We start from the raw sequence: 17,187 nt of genomic DNA, 5'->3' as shown, positions 1-17,187 counted from the left end.
TCATCAGTGCATTGGGTTAGATCCTGTCCTAAGGACAACATTCACTTTCCGCTTTTTAGAAGATCGGTCATAATTACTTTCAAGTTACATAGAAAAGTGCTGAAGTTGCTGTTGCAGACAGCTGGCTCGCTCGGGAGTCTCCTTCCTCTGTTCTCCTGTGGGAACAATTCCTCATCCTGCAGTTTGGCACTTGGAAGTCACACCACACACCGGAGCACTGTTACTCGAATGACATAAGGTTTGCAGGTACCTGATGTAAGAAATGGAAATCAATCAGCAGAATGGATCTTCTGGGATCATTCGGAAACCAAAGGGTCACCCTATCCTGAGTGGCAGGTCCATACCAGGGTCAGTGAACGTGCTCTTGAAAACAGTCTCGGATAAGTAAAAAAATGCGACACGACAATCCATGTCTGATTGCTTGCAGTCCCCGGCTAGTGGTTAATACCACAAGCCAACCCTGCTGGATCAGACTAAGGGTCTATCTAACCCAGCATCCTGTTTGTCATAGCAGCAAACCAGATGCCTTCAGGTCGTTCTCAAGCAGGGTGAAAAAAATCCTCTCCTCTGTGGCTGCCAAGCAAAAGAATAAGAAGAGTTGGTTTTTATATGCCGACTTTCTCTACCAATTAAGGGAGACTCAAACCGGCTTACAATCACGTTCCCTTCCCCTCCCCACAACAGACACCCTGTGAGGTAGGTGAGGCTGAGAGTGACTTGCCCAAGGTCACCCAACTGGCTTTGTGTGTAGGAGTGGGGAAACAAATCCAGTTCACCAGATTAGCCTCCACTGCTCATGTGGAGGAGTGGGGAATCAAACCCGGTTCTCCAGATCAGACTCCACCGCTCCAAACCACTACTCTTAACCACTACACCACGCTGGCTCTTGAGATGATGCTACCTCTGAACAAGGACCTTAAATGTAATCATCATGGGTACAAGTGCTGGCCCCATTCATTTGGGATTGCAATACTAATCACATTCCTACCCTTCTTGAAGCTGAAATCCTTTCTTTCCACACATCCCAGCAACCATTTCTACCCCTCCCCTGAACTGGAGCCACAGAAACTGTGCCCAGAGGATGCAGGACCTTTAGCAGCATGGATAGCTGCATTAACAGTGTGTCTAAGGATATATAATCTGGGCGTGCAGTGCAGCAGAGCTGAACTCTAAACCACTACAAGTTGCCAAAACATTAATCTGGTCCTTTGATCAGACAAGGCACAGGAGAGTGAGACTCCTAAATCAATGCCTTGAGCATTTGTGGCAGTGCTCTCTCTCTCTGTCTCTTGGCTATATGACAACCCTTTTCAAAAACCACCAGTCTGAAAAAACTGGCATGGATTATGTTGCCTGTCAAAAATCTTGTAAGGAAGTTTTGCAGTGGTTCCACGTGGCTTCCTTTGTGGCTACCATTTTAGCTCAAAAACAAAAAAATCATACCTGAGGCCTGCTGCTTTTGCATGCGTCGTCCAAATGCTTGTGCCACAGTATTGCATGAAACCTCGAACCAGTCTGAAACTTGTAAACATTGCCTACAAAATTGTTTTTTTTTTAAAAAAGGAGAAGCCTTTGAGTTTGAGACACACAGTAAGGAACAATTAGCTGAAAGCTCGATGTTATCTGGGCAGAAAGCAAGGTTTGACCATGGTAGGGAATAACTTCCTGGTGCAGGAGAGCATAGGAGCATGCAAGGCCAGCAGGCCAAGCTGACCTGAACGATAACTGATCTGAACTTCCAGGTCTGTCTTTGCTTTGGTGCTAATGCTTAAGAAGTTCCAGGACCACATCTATGAGGCCGTAGAAGTTTACAGTAATACAAGAAACGTGCGGAAAGGGGGCATTCCCCCCACCTTTGGTGCCTCCTTTCTCCCCCTACTTCTCTGCCTCTCACTCTTTCTCTACCCTTCCACCCCTACTCTTACGCTCTCATGACTGTCACTCTCTGTCCCCTACCCTATCACTCTCTCTTTCTATTTCTGCCCCCTACCAAATCATTCTTTCTCTTTCTGCCCCCACCTTATCACTTTCTTTCTCCTCCCACCCAAGCCAATCCCCCCTTCTATCTCTCCCCTTCTCTTTTCTCCTACCTTTGAGTCTGGTGGCAATGCCTGGGAGCTGCTCCAAGCCTGGTGGCCAGACCTGGATCCTCTCCCAAAGTCCACTGCAATTGCAGCCAGGCCCAGAGTGGCTTCCAGTCTCCACTGCCACGGTTCTGCAAACCTAGGGGGATCTCAGGCAGCTGGACTGGATAGACTTGGCAGAGGCCTTGGAAAGCTGCTACCCATCGAAGTAGACCATGGTGTTTCCTACAGGGCGACTGGCTTGTGTAGTTTCCTGAAGCTGCTGTGGCTGCCAATAGTGCAACTGCGATGGGGCTTCCCCATGGCAGATTTCCCTGTAGTTTCTCAGCCCCAGTCTCTTGCCAGTGTCCATTCTCCCACCCACATCATCAGGGCCTTTTCAGGTTTTTTTAAAATGGTAATTGTCATAAGAATATGTGTATCAGGTATTCAAAATTCCCACCTTTCATTAAAAAAAATGCCTCTTTTTTCTTTGTGAAGATATGCATTCATTCATTCATAAACCTTTAACGGCATATAAATTGTTACAATTGATATGAACAATGGTCATAAATCTTAAAACCGATAAGATAAAATCATAGCCAGTAACATCAGATATCAGAGGTTATACGTTTTTGGACATTTAGTACTTCTACTAAAAAATTGGCGACATCCACAGTAACCTCTGGAGCTGAATCATTAATTAGAAATTGACATTTAACTTTATTAGACAGGTAAAACTTGGGATGTAAACAGTTTTTTAACCATTTTCTACGAGGTGTTTCGTATAGAGGGCAATCACATAGAATATGTTCAATTGTATTCAAGGAATTTGAATTACAGGGGCAAGTCCGTTCGTGAATTGGGATTTGATGGAACCTTCCATACAGTATCCTAGATGGGAAGGCATTGACCCTGGCAAGAGAGAAAGCTCTACGGAGAGTAGGTATATCCAAATTATAAAAATAATGGGGAACACTGTCTGTTTTATTCAAAAGGCACAACATTGCTGAGGAGCAGACAAAAGGTTGAGTAGGATGCAACCATTGTAACTCTATATCTAAAAGACGATGTTTGATTATTTTAAAAATGTGCGCCTCTGTAAATGGAACCAAGTCATCAAGAGAGACTCCGATGGATCTTATTTTAGTCAATATCAAATTGTCCCAGGATGTATTATGAAGTTCTTTTAATAATAGAGATAAAAGAGAACCGTGCTCCGCTCTAAAATATAGTTTAAGCCAGTAATGAATAGTTAATAACCAGGCCTTGGTTTCGCACAGGTTTTGGCCTAGTTCAGAGATGATTGCGTAATAGGACACACAACGAGGGAAACCCAGAATCTGTCTAAAAATATTGGCTTGAAGAGATTCTAAATCGCGATTAAAAGCATTTACCCAAATAGGTGCTACCATACAAGACCTGGGGTAAAATTTTAGAGTTAAACACCTTAATTGTGGCAGGGATGTATTGGTTGCCCTTATAAAAGAAAAAGGACTTCAATTGACTCACAGATATTTTCCCTCTTTTAGTGATTCTACTTCTGTGTACTGCCCATTTACAGTTATAATTAAAAGAAATGCCCAGATATTTAAAACTCTTAACCTGTTGGATTTTGGCCTTCCCAATGCGCCAGCTGGAGGGCGACCACTTCTTAGAAAAGACTAAAACATTGGACTTAGAATAATTTATTTTGAGAAAATTTAGCTGGCAATATTTCTCAAAAGTTACTAAATAGCGTTTGAGTCCAATTTTGGTATAGGATAAGATGGCAGTATCATCGGCATATAATAAGATAGGGATTGTTTTGCCACCTAATTTTGGCAGGTGTCCATTGATAGGGTCTAAAAAACAAGCCAAGTCTGACATAAACAAATTAAAAAGAAGGGGAGCAAGAATGCAACCTCGCTTCACACCTTTATTTAATGGAATTTTATCAGTGAGGCCACCGTTTGAGGAAAATTTGGCTCGTTGTGGATGAGTGTAGTTTCTTTAAAAGGAATAAAAGACACAGATCAATTCCTAAACTCAACAGCTTAGACCAGAGAATGTCTCTGTTGATCGAGTCAAATGCAGTCTTTAAGTCAATAAAGGCGACATAGAGTTTCTTATTGCCCAGTTTCATGTACTTTTCTGCAAGAGTGGCCAGGATCAGACAATGATCCAAAGTTGATTTATTTTTGGAGAAGCCAATTTGCTCAGGGCCGATGATGGCATTGTCCTTTACCCATCTAAGGAGACGCTGCTCCAAGTGCTTTGCATACAGTTTGCCTAAGATTGATAAAAGGCTAATGGGACGAAAATTTTCAGGTAGGGTTGGGTCACCTTTCTTATAAATAGGAAATATGATTGAATTTAACCAGGAGTTAGGGAGAATACCATATAAATCAATGGAGGTAAATAATTTGGCGAGAAGTGGGGCCCACCAATCTGAGAATTCCTTAAACAGCTCTGCAGGGAGACCGTCCGGACCTGGGGCTTTGCCGGATTTCATGCTACTTATCAGATCAATGACTTCTTCAACCTCAACAGCTGGCCATCTAGGGTAATCTGAGGGGATAATTTCATCAGGGTTGAGCCTAAGATTGATGTGAGAATGAAATAGCTTAGTAAAATGTTCAACCCAGATTTGGGGTGGGATACTAATTTCAGGTGAAGGTTGTTATTAGCTGAGGTTACCTTTGCTTTCCAAAAAGTCTTGCTATCACGGGACTTAAGGGACACAAGATGTGACCATCTTTGTTGGAAGTGGATTTTCTTTTTTTCTGTGACCAAGTTTGCATACAACTTTCTGTGTGTAAGGTAGTCGTCAAATCTATCAAAGGCAGCATTCATACTAACTTTCCTAAACAGAGATCTTAGCTGCCTTTTATGGGCTAAACATTCCTTGTCGAACCATGAAACCGGCTTGGTAGAATTGGTCTGGCAAGGTTTGGCCAATGAAAAGCAATGTACTTCGATCCGGGAGAGGGCTGATAAAGTCTCAGTAGAAGATATGCCTTTCCCCTTATATCTCCAAAGTGAAAGGGGCTAGAGCATTACTTTTTCAAAGTAAAGTTGGAATTCAGAGGATCCGATACACAGATTGCTGTAACAAGACTCAACTCCCAGTGGGAAGAAATTGCTGTTGTAGGCCCAGGAATCAGGAAAGTGGCTGCTGTGTAGGGGGTGGGGGGCTGAACTTTCCAACGCATCCAGGTTTTGCTGTGATCTTGCCCAAGACTTCGCAGCACAGAAGGTTTGGGAAACACTGGGGAAAAGCTGGGAGGTGCATAAACATACCACAATGTTGTGGGGAAGCAAAACCAAAAACACTTCTCAATAGCATCGAAACTGGAGCAAATAACCCTTGCAAGCCAGTATGTGGGAACACAGGGGGTTGTCGCACTTTGTATTCCCAGCGATGTATTAAGAGTTTGAAAATGTTATAAAAAACATCGCTTTAAAAAGGTTTTTGGATACCACGGCTTATAAATGTTTGGAAGATGCCTTCACAGCTAAAGGGGCCAAACAAAGCGCGAACAGTATTTTTTATAACATTTTCAAACACTTAATACATCGCTGGGAATACAAGTGAGGTAACCCCCACAATGAGATTTTCACAGGGGGCAAAAAATCTTTAATGGGGCACAGTCTGTTTTTCTGCTGGGCTTCTGTATTCCACTGAATCTACACCATGAATTATTATCATTGTTAAAAGAGGAATTATTGATGTTGTGCAGTATTAAATAAATCGTCTGATACTCCTGTCATTCCCTTTGCACATTCAGTTTTTGAGGTCAACTATGGCAAACACCATCAATCATAACTAGTAGACCCCATTATTGTTACCCATCAGAACGAACACTCTGACTGAGGACAAACACGTACCTTTATCAGGATTATTTATCTGAAAAATATCAGGGTGTTCAGGATCATCAGGCAGTGCTACCATCCATCCTACAACGGAAACCCTTTTCCCTGGAGTAGATTTATACTAGGAGAGAAAAAGCCAGGAAGACAGTGAGTGAGAACTACTCTGGATGGTTTCCTGTATCTATAGAGTGCCAGAATCATAACTGGGAATAAACACTGTAATTTCCCAGATGCAAAAAGCCACTGAGTAAACACCCTGTTGGCACTGCATGACATCCGTTGTAAACCATGTGCTTGGTCTGCCGAATAAAACCACTTCTTTGCTTACGTGCTTTCTTTCAGTGCCTCTTAAAGACTTTGCTCCAAAGTAGATCAGAGTAGATCCTGAAAGGGCCACCCAATATCTAGTCCACGAGGAAAGCTGAAGCACAAAGACGAAGAAGAAGAAAAAAGGGTAACTTTAAAAGCATATATTGACCCGCAGAACTACTAAAGTGAGTATAATGGGGAAAGCTCAGGAGAAAAGAGAAAATTAAGGCAGCTCCAGGAAGGTGAGGGTCCCATATGTTGGAGAGAAGTCTGACCAACTGCTGGCTTCTGCATTTTCGGAGTTGTGACAATTTATTTGGCTTCTCTATCCCAGCCACTGGTGCACCTTGAACCTAAGGTTGCCAGTAGCCTGGAGAGAAAAAACACCCTGCCTCTTTAATGAGGACTGTTATTTACCTCCATGCAATGAAAGACATCAACTGCCCATTCCTATATATTAAGCCTCTATTAAAGGGACAGTTTTCTCCAGCCTTTTAGCTACCCTACTTGAAATCTGTTTTGCGCCGGCAATCTCATCTAATTTGATTATGTCCAAAACACCTCTTGGCCCCCATTTTAAGACTCTACAAAATGAATATTGGGAGATTCTCTATCATGCCATGAAATACCTTTTCCTTCTGCCCCCCTTTACTACTTATTATTTTTGTAGTTCTGAAGATTGTGATTATTTTGGCTGGTTCAAATAAAAATGAATTAAACAACCATTTTGTTTGTAATGTTATTGAAGACAGGCTAGTATTTATGAGGCTGCAATTTGCTTTGAAGAAAACCTACTGCTTTGTTCCGCCTTTTGAAAACAAGGTTGTGTGCTGCCACCAACTGGTTGGCATATCTTATTCCCCCCACCCAACTCTGAATTTTTTTAGGCGCAGCCATGAAGGGAAACGGGGATGGAAGGAACGTAATGGGTGGCAAAGGCTAGGTACCCTACAAAAGCTCTTGTGGTTTCCTGGAGAAGCTGGTTCTGTGTGTCTTACTTGGCTCAGGCCAGAGCTTTCCTCACAAAGGTTTTGAAAACTAGGCAAGTAATTGGCTTAAAATTGTTCTACTCCAATTTTTTTTTTTTAGGACAGATACAAAAGAGAAAACAGATCCCCCTGAGTAATCCTTCACAGCCATTTTCAGGACATTGTTTCTGTTCAGCTGTAAGTGATGTTAAAAACTTGCCTCAGGTATGGGTAAGAAGTATTGGCACAAAAAGCCACTAAAGTTCTCTCATGAGCTGTAGTGTTTATAAACCAGCATTTTGAATCAGAATATCGACTCCTATATATGTCTAACCATATTGCCTGCTCATCTATGAAGTCTGTCAGAGTGGCCTATGAAAAGTTACTTAACAGAATTGTCATTGTTATGTTACAGTGGAAAAGGTCTCTATTTAGAAGGATTAAAATACACCTGTTGAAACTGGTTAAAAAAAAGAGAGGGAGAGAGAAAATAGATCCTATTCCTTTAATAGAGAGAATCCTGGCAGTTCTGGTATGTCATGCAAGGTAGAAAAGATGCACCTGCTGAAATATGCACCTATAAAGGCAAAAGGAGTGTTGTTCACCCTGTCTGTTGTGTGGGTGTGCAACTGGCTTGAAGTAATGCCCCTCACACTTGGGCTTCTTATCCATCATTGTAGTACACCGTGAGACACACATTCCATGCTGGTTGCAGCATTTCCTTTGGCACCCTCTGTAGCAAGCATGGCCATCCCTGCAAATTGTAACAATGACCACTGCGGAAACTGCACTTACCGTAGGCTTCCTGCCTTCCTTTAGTAATGTCTTCCTTCTTAAAGGCCCTTCCATGGTAACAACTCCCATGGAACTCCCTGATGTGCAGCTACAAGCCCCTGTTGGACTGAAACAACAAACGACAACACATCAGTAGGAGAAGACAAACATGGAAAGAAATAATTTTAAAATGTGCAAAACTTCCACAGGACTTCCTTGTTTTAATTTAAGCAACCCACACTGTTCTTGACTGGGTTCCTGAACACTGATTTTCCCCTTTATTTATACAGCCTATTGACTGCGATGATTAGCATAATGGAAAAATATTAAATTCCTATTGGCATTTTTTGCCAGATTTTCCCAATCATTAATGCTGCTTCTGTCACTGCATTAGTGATATAAGTATTCTGATTTTTGAACCACAGAAACATTAAAGTACATTGACCAAATTCTGACAACAGTGAACAGAAAGGATTTCTGTTCACAGCAGAAGTTCAGGACATTAAAGGTTTCAAGATACCAACAGAGACATCATCACTGAAGAGATTCAAAAGAAAATGTGTTTCAAACCATACATTCAGCTGCTGTGATTAAGAGAATATTTGTGGGCAGGATTAAGCCCAACTGCTTCCAGCTTCTGCTACTAAGGTAAGTTGTTGTGACTTGGACAAATAATTAAATTTTATGAACTTGCCGCTCAAGTGACATATGTCAGTTAAATGACAAGAGGACACTGATAACTAAACTCTAATCACTAAGCAGAGTCAAGAGGTTCCTAGCTTAGTTTGATCTGGCTACAGTGATTCATGCCTTAGTTACATGTAGACTAGACTAACGCAATGCGCTCTACTTGGGGCTACCCTTGAAGAGTGTTTGGAAGCTGCAGCTAGTGCAGAAGGCTGAGGCTAGACTGCTGGTTGGGGCCAGTATTGGGATCATGTGACCCCAATATTAAGCAATTACACTGGCCTCCGACCCACTCCTGATCCACTCCCTAGTCCAAAGTGTTGGTTTTGGCCTTTAAAACCCTACATGGCTTGGGACTGGGGTATCTGAAGGACTGTCTTCTCCTATACGTTCCTGCCTGAAAAGTAATCACAGGGAGGGGCCCTCTTGACTGTCCCATCGACCAAAGAAGCTTGTCCGGTGGGTACACCAGAGAGAGACTTTTCAAAGACAGCCCCACGATTATGGAACTACCTTCCCAGGGAGGCCTCTCAACCTTTAGGAGACAGCTGAAGATGGTTTTATACATGACGGCATTCATTCAATTCATTTCCATTCTTCTGCCTACCGGCAGTTTTAAATTATTGATTTTTTAAAATTAGTGGCTTTAATGTATTTTATTGTGTTTTAATGCAGTTCACATTGTAAGCTGCCTTGAGTTTCAAGTAGAAAAGCAGCTAATAAATGTTTTAAATAAACAAACAAACAAACAAGGGTGTTGGGCTCTGTACCCTGTTTGTTTAGCCCTCCAGGGCAACTGGTTGGCCACTGTATGAAACACTATGTTGGACAAGATGGGTTTTATCCAGCAGGTTCTACTTTATGTTCTTATTTGCTAAGAGCAATGGAGCCACCAGACCCCTCACTTCCAAATATTAGCTAGTTAAGAAACACACACAATAGAGACAGACTGATCAGGGTTAGATCCTGGCAAAGTAGGCACCAAATAAATGTTTATGGCTCTATAAACCCCACTGTGAAATATATAGAGGTATATTGTGCCTCAGGCCAACACAATTTCTCAGAAAGCATCAGTTACAAGCACACCATGAGTTCCAGGAGAAATCTCTTTCTTTTGGTTCTACTTCACTCAATTTGAAGCAAACAATAGCATAGCTATTTCCATAGAGAGAAGAAAAAGATAGTAAATGTGTACAGTAATGTAAAGAAGAAATGATACTGGGGTCCCTTTAGTTTGCCCGCTGCAGAGCTTGTGAATTAATTTGTACTAATTAATTCTAAATGTGGGACTGGCAGGTATGTGAGCTGCTGCCTATGTACTGCGCATGGCTGCAAACAAAAACCTGTTCCCATGTATACAGCTTCAACTTTGGATCACAGAGTCAGAAAACCTGTCCCTTTTCTTTGATGAGGGACCCCATATATCTAACAAGGAATCTTTAACAACTGTACAGTACACTAGATTGAGATTGCTTAGTTAAAAATATATCAGATATCTGTATGGCAAACAGATCATTACTATTTCTATTAGCAAAGGTTTTCCATCACCACAGAACAACACATCACAACTTTATATGGAAATCATCACAAAGGAATTATCTCTTAGAATTAAGTAATATATTTATAAAAGATATCCACTTCTCCTAGTGATACCCTAATTAATGCAGGCAAAATTATAAGATGTTATTTTGGATGTTTATTCAAAAAGGAATAAAAACAGAATGAGATAAAGGCAGGCAAAACCAAGATTGAAATGGAGAATGAGCTTGACAGCAAGATCATTTTGAAGGCAGAAGCATCTATTCTCCTCCATAAGCACACACACATGTTCACACATTGCCTTTGCAAGAAGCACAAAGGCGCTGCCAAAAAACAAAACAAAAACCAAGACTAGCAAAAGAATTCAGCGATTAGAAAGGAGTACAAGAAACCTTGAGAAGATTTCCTGTAAGGAACTAATCTTTAGATTAATCTTGGACAAACTGATTAGAATTAGTCAAAGATCATTTGCATAAGTGTTCTCCCTTTCCCCAAAATATGCATATTTCTGTTCCTTACACAGATTTCAGTATCCTGGCAAATTATTCCATCACTTTTAATCACTTCGGGTATGTTATTCTCTAGTCATCTTTGTGTAAGAAGGCACACCTTGCTAATTGAGATGCTTAGATTTTAGATCTTTGTGTAAGAAGGCACACCTTGCTAATTGAGATGCTTAGATTTTAGATCCTGCTCTCATTGGAAGAAATGCATTGGCTTGTGTGTGTGTGTTGTGTGTGTGTGTGTTAAGTGCCGTTAAGTCGCTTCCGACTCATGGCGACCCTATGAATGAAAGTCCTCCAAAATGTCCTATCTTTGACAGCCTTGCTCAGGTCTTGCAAACTGAGGGCTGTGGCTTCCTTTATTGAGTCAATCCATCTCTTGTTGGGTCTTCCGCTTTTCCTGCTGCCCTCAACTTTTCCTAGCATGACTGTCTTTTCCAGTGACTCTTGTCGTCTCATGATGTGACCAAAATACGATAGCCTCAGTTTAGTAATTTTAGCTTCTAGGGTCAGTTCAGGCTTGATTTGATCTATAACCCACTGATTTGTTTTTTTGGCAGTCCAAGGTCTGCGTAACACTCTCCTCCAACACCACATTTCAAAGGAATCTATTTTCTTCCTATCAGCTTTCTTCACTGTCCAGTTTTCACACCCATACATAGTAATAGGAAATACGACGGCAAGAATTAATCTAGTCTTGGTGGCCAGTGACACATCCTTACACTTCAAAATCTTTTCTAGCTCCTTTATGGCTGCCCTTCCTGCACTGGCTTAGAAATGTAATTGTTTTTATTTGTTTGAGTTGTAGAAGCAATTGGAATTGTGGTGATGAGGTTGGAAATGGAGGAGTCAGCTTGAAAGGCAGCCTAATTCACTACACAGTAGGAGAAACACTAATTAATGCTGAATGTTAGGAAAACACATTTTAGGAATCAAGCGCATCTAAGTTCTCTTTTTCCTAGAGCATTCACAAGACTGCATACTGTACACATGTTCCACAGTCCAAACACAAAGCCTTGGGCTGTGGGCATACATTTTAATGCTATTATCCACCTGGCTTTAATAGTCCCTTATATTGGAGTGCTTCCACACAGAAGGGATTTTCCATTTCTGCCTTGTACTTGGTGTGACTATGTTAATTTGCATTGGCAACAGAGATTCCACATACACGGTAGAATTACCACTCTGCCCTTCTTGTTTTCTCTGTGATTTTCCTTCCTCGCAGGTGAGCATTTGCTACACACCTGCTCTCTGGTCACTCTGTGGTCAGCTGCATGGCATTGCGACTCTCCATCCATGAAAAAAACGACGCATGCATACCACTGGACAATAACAATGCTACACCAGTAGCCCTTGCCGATGCTTCCACTTTCTCTCTCTCTCTCTCTCCCCCTTTGGTGTACGGCATGCATGGTTTCTCAGTTTCTTTGTAGCATTATTTCACTATCCATTCTGAGAGTCTTACTGCGCTTTCACACATACCAAATAATGCACTTTCAATCTACTTTCCATGCACTTCACAGCAAAATCCACTTGCAAATGATCGTTAAAGCACATTGAAAGTAGATTGAAAGTGCATTATTCGGCATGTATGAAAGTACCCTTAAATGAACTGCGGATAGTGATATTTCATTGTTTCTGTATATCTGGAAGTAAACAGTGACTTGGATCCTGTGAATCATCACTGGAATGATCTGACAGGCCAAAATGTTCCCCATCATCCCCACAGATCCCTGAAAAAACTGTTGAGGCTTGAGGCTTGAATGCAACAATAGCTGCACCAGTCAGGTAGTTGTAGTGGGGAGGGGGAAGGGATGGAGTAGGGGGAGTGCAAGATTAACATTACATTCAGAATGGCAGATAATCTGCCCAGGTTTTCCTACCGGAAGAAAATGCTCTGTGTAGAATCAACCTTAGTGTGTGTCTTATTTAAAACAGAACTAGTTAGAAAGCAGGACTAGAGAGTTACCCTTTAATTTAAAATATGATGTAGGCAAGCAGAGTACTTTCAGACATAATCATTTCAACTGGAGAGTTAAGTCTAAACTCTCCTTGAAATCTGTGGTTTTTAAAAAAAAAACACCTTTATTGAGTTCTGCCCTCAATTACTTTATGCTTCTCAGTATGATAAGGAAGAATAGTCAGCATCTGTGGGACGCATGTTTATATGCATGTTTACATGTAAACATGGCCAATCATGCTTCTGTTGGGGGTAGATGAAAAGTATATCTTGATGAATGAATATCTAAACATTTCCCCCTCCTCTTGGCAACTGTTATAGCACAGAAGGAAAGTCTTTGCACAGATGATGGAAGAAAAAAAAAGGAGACATGATGCTGTCTTAATTAGCAAGAGGAAAACAGAGGCTGAAAATAAGAATTAACACCACATTTTTGGGTGAGACACACCCACCACCTAATTGTACCTGTAGACACAGCTTCGACTTCTGGGAGAATTCCGAATTGGTACCCGCCAGTTGGGCCCCAGCGTGGCATACAACCGACCCCTGTTCATAAATTTACAGGTAAGTTCTTTTCTCATCGTGCAGATACTATGATAACATCCATCACAACAAAACATACAAGATAACGTGAGACACATATTGTATTGGATGTTCTCAAAGACAGAGGTGTCTTTAGTGATCGTTTTACTCTCCGTGAAACAATGGCTCGTTTTAACACCTATGAAAGTACAAAGTAAATCTCAGTGAGGACATGGGTAAGATGGTGCTTTAAGTGAATGGACAATGCAAGTTGGTGAAACTGTCTCTATCTCACTGACTTCCATTCTTCCTTTCGTTTCTGATGTCTAACGATATTCTGGAAAATTACACTGGGAATAAGCGAGCCCTTAGGAAAGTCACACTTGCCCCAAATCATCCTGCAGCACAAACCTGAAAAAAAGCCTTCAGAAAAAATTAAGTGGCTAGCAAAAGAACAACATTAAATGTTCAAAGCCTGTATGAAATGCCAATAATTAACTGCAGGACATGAGAAGAAATGAAGAAAGGATTACATATTCATTTGTGCAGAATGTATCTTCATCACCACTGAATAACCACAGACGGTACTAAATCCCATAGGATTCAGAGGCAAGATTTCACTGCTGGGGTCATTGAGAGGAATGGCCTTTACTGTGACACTCTGGCCCAACAGAGGTATAGTGCATGAAGAACAAGCAATGCATTTGACAAGGCTTATTTTATGAGACCAGAAACACAGACAAATCCACTCCAATCTCAACTCAGTTGAGATGAAACCTGTCTACTTTAGCAAATTACATTCAATTAGAGACACAACTTTACAATGAACTGGATATACGGAATGCAAGAAGTACGTTCTCTGGACTGACTGAATGGCTTCCACTGATTTCAAGTAGTTGTATGATCTGCAGGACAGAACCTGCCTGTTTGTTTTCTTTTTTGATCAAAACAGCCCAACTAGCATGGTGTGAAATTCAAGATGAGACATTTCTAATCAAGAATGTGTGGCTATCTCAGCTATTCTATGAATGTGCCCAGAGCAGACTGGGATGGTAGTCTCTAAGGAAATAGGGGTTCTTAGGTACTTATTTGAAGAGCTTTCCACAACTGCCTTGTGAGCAAGCTACAGGTGCTTTGCAGCATCCCTAAGACGGCAGCAATAACACCGATCCTGAGAGGCAGCAGAACTTTTTTTAAAAACTGGCGCATGATAATGAAAGGTAGCATATATATTTTTTATCTTGCACAAAACAGATACTTCAACTACAGCAAGGCCTTTGGGAGTGGTAAAAATCAGGACTTTATTTCCAAAGACCTTAGCATTAGCACGGCTACTTATTTATTAGCTGCCTTTCTACCTTGAGAACAATGTAAATAAAACAATTGTTTGAAAAATAGATTTAAAAAAGCACAAATTAAAATTTCAGTTGCGATTGTTTGGCTACAAACAAAAGTTCTACTTTAATTTTTGGAAAGGATTTATATTTTAGCTAACCTGGGGAGACAATGTTTTTGGCTGCATTTATGTTGCTTATCATCATTCTGTAATATGTTTTGGGGCACCTAATCCCTAATATAAATATTTTCTTTTGCTCACAAATTGTATCTGTAAGAACACACTCAGTTAACAGCAAAGGGGTTCAACGAAAGGCTAAACCTTGAGGTCATAAATGGTATTTTCTATCCTCACTTTAAGGCTGACAAAGAAAACTCCAAAATAAGACACATAGGGCTTATTCCATGTAAAAGCAACCATCTGTGGTCTTCAGCATGAAAAAAACCCCTCTGTTATATTTCCTGAAGAGGATGTGATATCAAGTATAATAGGTAAACAGAAAGCATGTACCAAGCAGACATGAAACAAAAAAGACTCCTGCTAACAAATTATTCTATATTATCCACCACGTGTGTGTGTGTAAAGTGCCTTCAAGTCGCAGCAGACTTATGGCTACCTCTTTTGGGGGTTTCATAGCAAGAGACTAACAGAGGTGGTTTGCCAGTGCCTTCCTCCGCACAGCAACCCTGGACTTCCTTGGTGGTCTCCCATCCAAATACTTTCCTTTTATCCCTTAGAAGCTCCTTGATCAATTGATCTTGAGCAGCATATATCTAGTGTTGGAGGGATATAAGGACTGAAACAAATCTTGCCACTGACAATGTAGCCTTGGGGTCCCTATCACTTAGTAAAAAAGGCATTATGTCAGTCACAGAGGCATTGGATTTGTATATTAAAAGGGGGGAAATATAGTGCGATCGAACCATCCAAATACTAACCAGGCTGATCCTGCTTAGCTTTTGAGATCTGACGAGATCAGGCTAGCCTGGGCCATCCAGGTCAGGGCATTATCCACCATAGAAGGAAACATATGAAAAGCCTAGGAATACTTAGTTTCAGGTTCTGATTGTATACCATAGGGGTGAACTCTGTCACAAACCAGTTTTGTAAAGGTCTCGTTTTGAGCTCTGCAAGAGGGAATTGCTGCAGCAGCAATTTCTGAACGCTTTACACTGCTTAGAAGCAATATTTGTCACACTTCCTCTTCTGGAGGGGAAGCATGTTCTGTAACAAGCCTAGATCTGCCCCAAAGAAAAGATTGCGCCAAGCTGGTATCACCGTTGATCCTTCCAATCCACCTGAAGACACAACTCTTTTACGATATTCACGCCAATGCCCAAAAGATCCAGCAGGGTTTACTCTGAGCCTACCATGACAACTGTCTGTCAACTGCCAGCCAAGGGGAAAATATTGCAACCCATTTGTTTTCGGTGAGTTATGAACGTCTTTAGCCAATAATGAATGCAACAGGATACAATGTGTTGAATGAATGTTACATACCCAACATATAAAATATCAAGTACATAAGACGTTAAAACATTATGAGCCTGTGCATAGTACACTCATTTCAAAGCTTCCTCAGATCTGTATAAAAAGCTTCACGGCCAAATGAGAATGGCTACGGGAAGCAGCTGAATCCCCATTCACATCTGCGGTCTGAATGAATATTCAACAGATGGAAGTGAATCCCCATAATCACCAAGATTGATCTGAATCTTCACATCTGCATATCTCACAGACTTCAAGCCATTAAGTCCTGTCACTAAGTGTAAACTGTCTACACGCTGAACATCTAAAGACATTGTGACCTTCACCTAGACATAATAAGCACAATGGGGGATCATCTGATTGTGCCATTTCCCTTCACAGACAATTCTTTGTTTGCTTCCTTTTCCTATTATCGTATTTCCTATTGTTCATGTAATTCTCTATTTTTCTGAGTAACTGTTGATGAGACACTCCAAGAAAACGTCTTCTCTCTGCAGTGGCAAAGGAAGAGCTGAGGGATGATGCAGTGTGACAACGGGAAGGATCACTGCAAGAGAGCAGCACAGCGCCTCATGCTCAGACGAGCTCCAAAATGTTCTGAGGCAGTGGTTCTTGTAAGTTATCCGGGCTGTGTGACAGTGGTCTTGGTATTTTCTTTCCTGACGTTTCGCCAGCAGCTGTGGCAGCATCTTCAGAGGATTAACACTGAAGGACAGTGTCCTCTGAAGATGCCTGCCACAGCTGCTGGCGAAACGTCAGGAAAGAAAATACCAAGACTACGGTCACACAGCCCGGATAACCTACAAGAACCAATGAACTCTGACCGTGAAAGCCTTCGACAATGTTCTGAGGCAGGCCTGTGCATGTGCAATTCTCCATGTGGGACTCCACAGAAACCACAAAAATGAAATAAAGTTCTGGGGCAGCGCCCCCTCAAGGCCACTAAGTGATTTGTTCCTTCGAGTCCAACATTACCAGCAGACTACATTTCACCTGAGACAGGGGTCGGCAAACTCATTAGTCAAAAGAGCCAAATATTAACAGTACAACGATTGAGATTTCTTTTGAGAGCCAAATTTCTTAAACTTAAACTATATAGGTAGGTACACTGTTTATTAACTTAATAAACTTTAATTAAAGTTTTAAGTCTTAATTAAACTATAGGTACACTGAATAAAACTTG

The 17,187-nt window shown here is 41.3% G+C and overlaps 1 protein-coding gene across 1 annotated transcript in view; it reads right to left on the bottom strand.

Annotated features, from left to right (window-relative positions):
* Positions 1-220: 220 nt before the first annotated feature.
* RALGPS1 (Ral GEF with PH domain and SH3 binding motif 1) overlaps positions 221-17,187 on the bottom strand; it is a 224,457-nt gene continuing 207,490 nt past the window's right edge. Inside the window, exons 15-20 of the mRNA XM_056860277.1 lie at positions 13,124-13,204; positions 7,991-8,096; positions 6,247-6,339; positions 5,934-6,039; positions 1,444-1,535; positions 221-250 (exon numbers count right to left, since the gene is read on the bottom strand). Coding sequence (XP_056716255.1) covers positions 221-250; positions 1,444-1,535; positions 5,934-6,039; positions 6,247-6,339; positions 7,991-8,096; positions 13,124-13,204 — 508 coding nt within the window. The remainder of the gene's footprint in view (positions 251-1,443; positions 1,536-5,933; positions 6,040-6,246; positions 6,340-7,990; positions 8,097-13,123; positions 13,205-17,187) is intronic.

This window comes from Euleptes europaea, chromosome 14 (assembly GCF_029931775.1).
Source record: "Euleptes europaea isolate rEulEur1 chromosome 14, rEulEur1.hap1, whole genome shotgun sequence".
Lineage (NCBI taxonomy): Eukaryota > Metazoa > Chordata > Lepidosauria > Squamata > Sphaerodactylidae > Euleptes > Euleptes europaea.
This window is presented reverse-complemented; position numbering and strand designations above follow the sequence as displayed.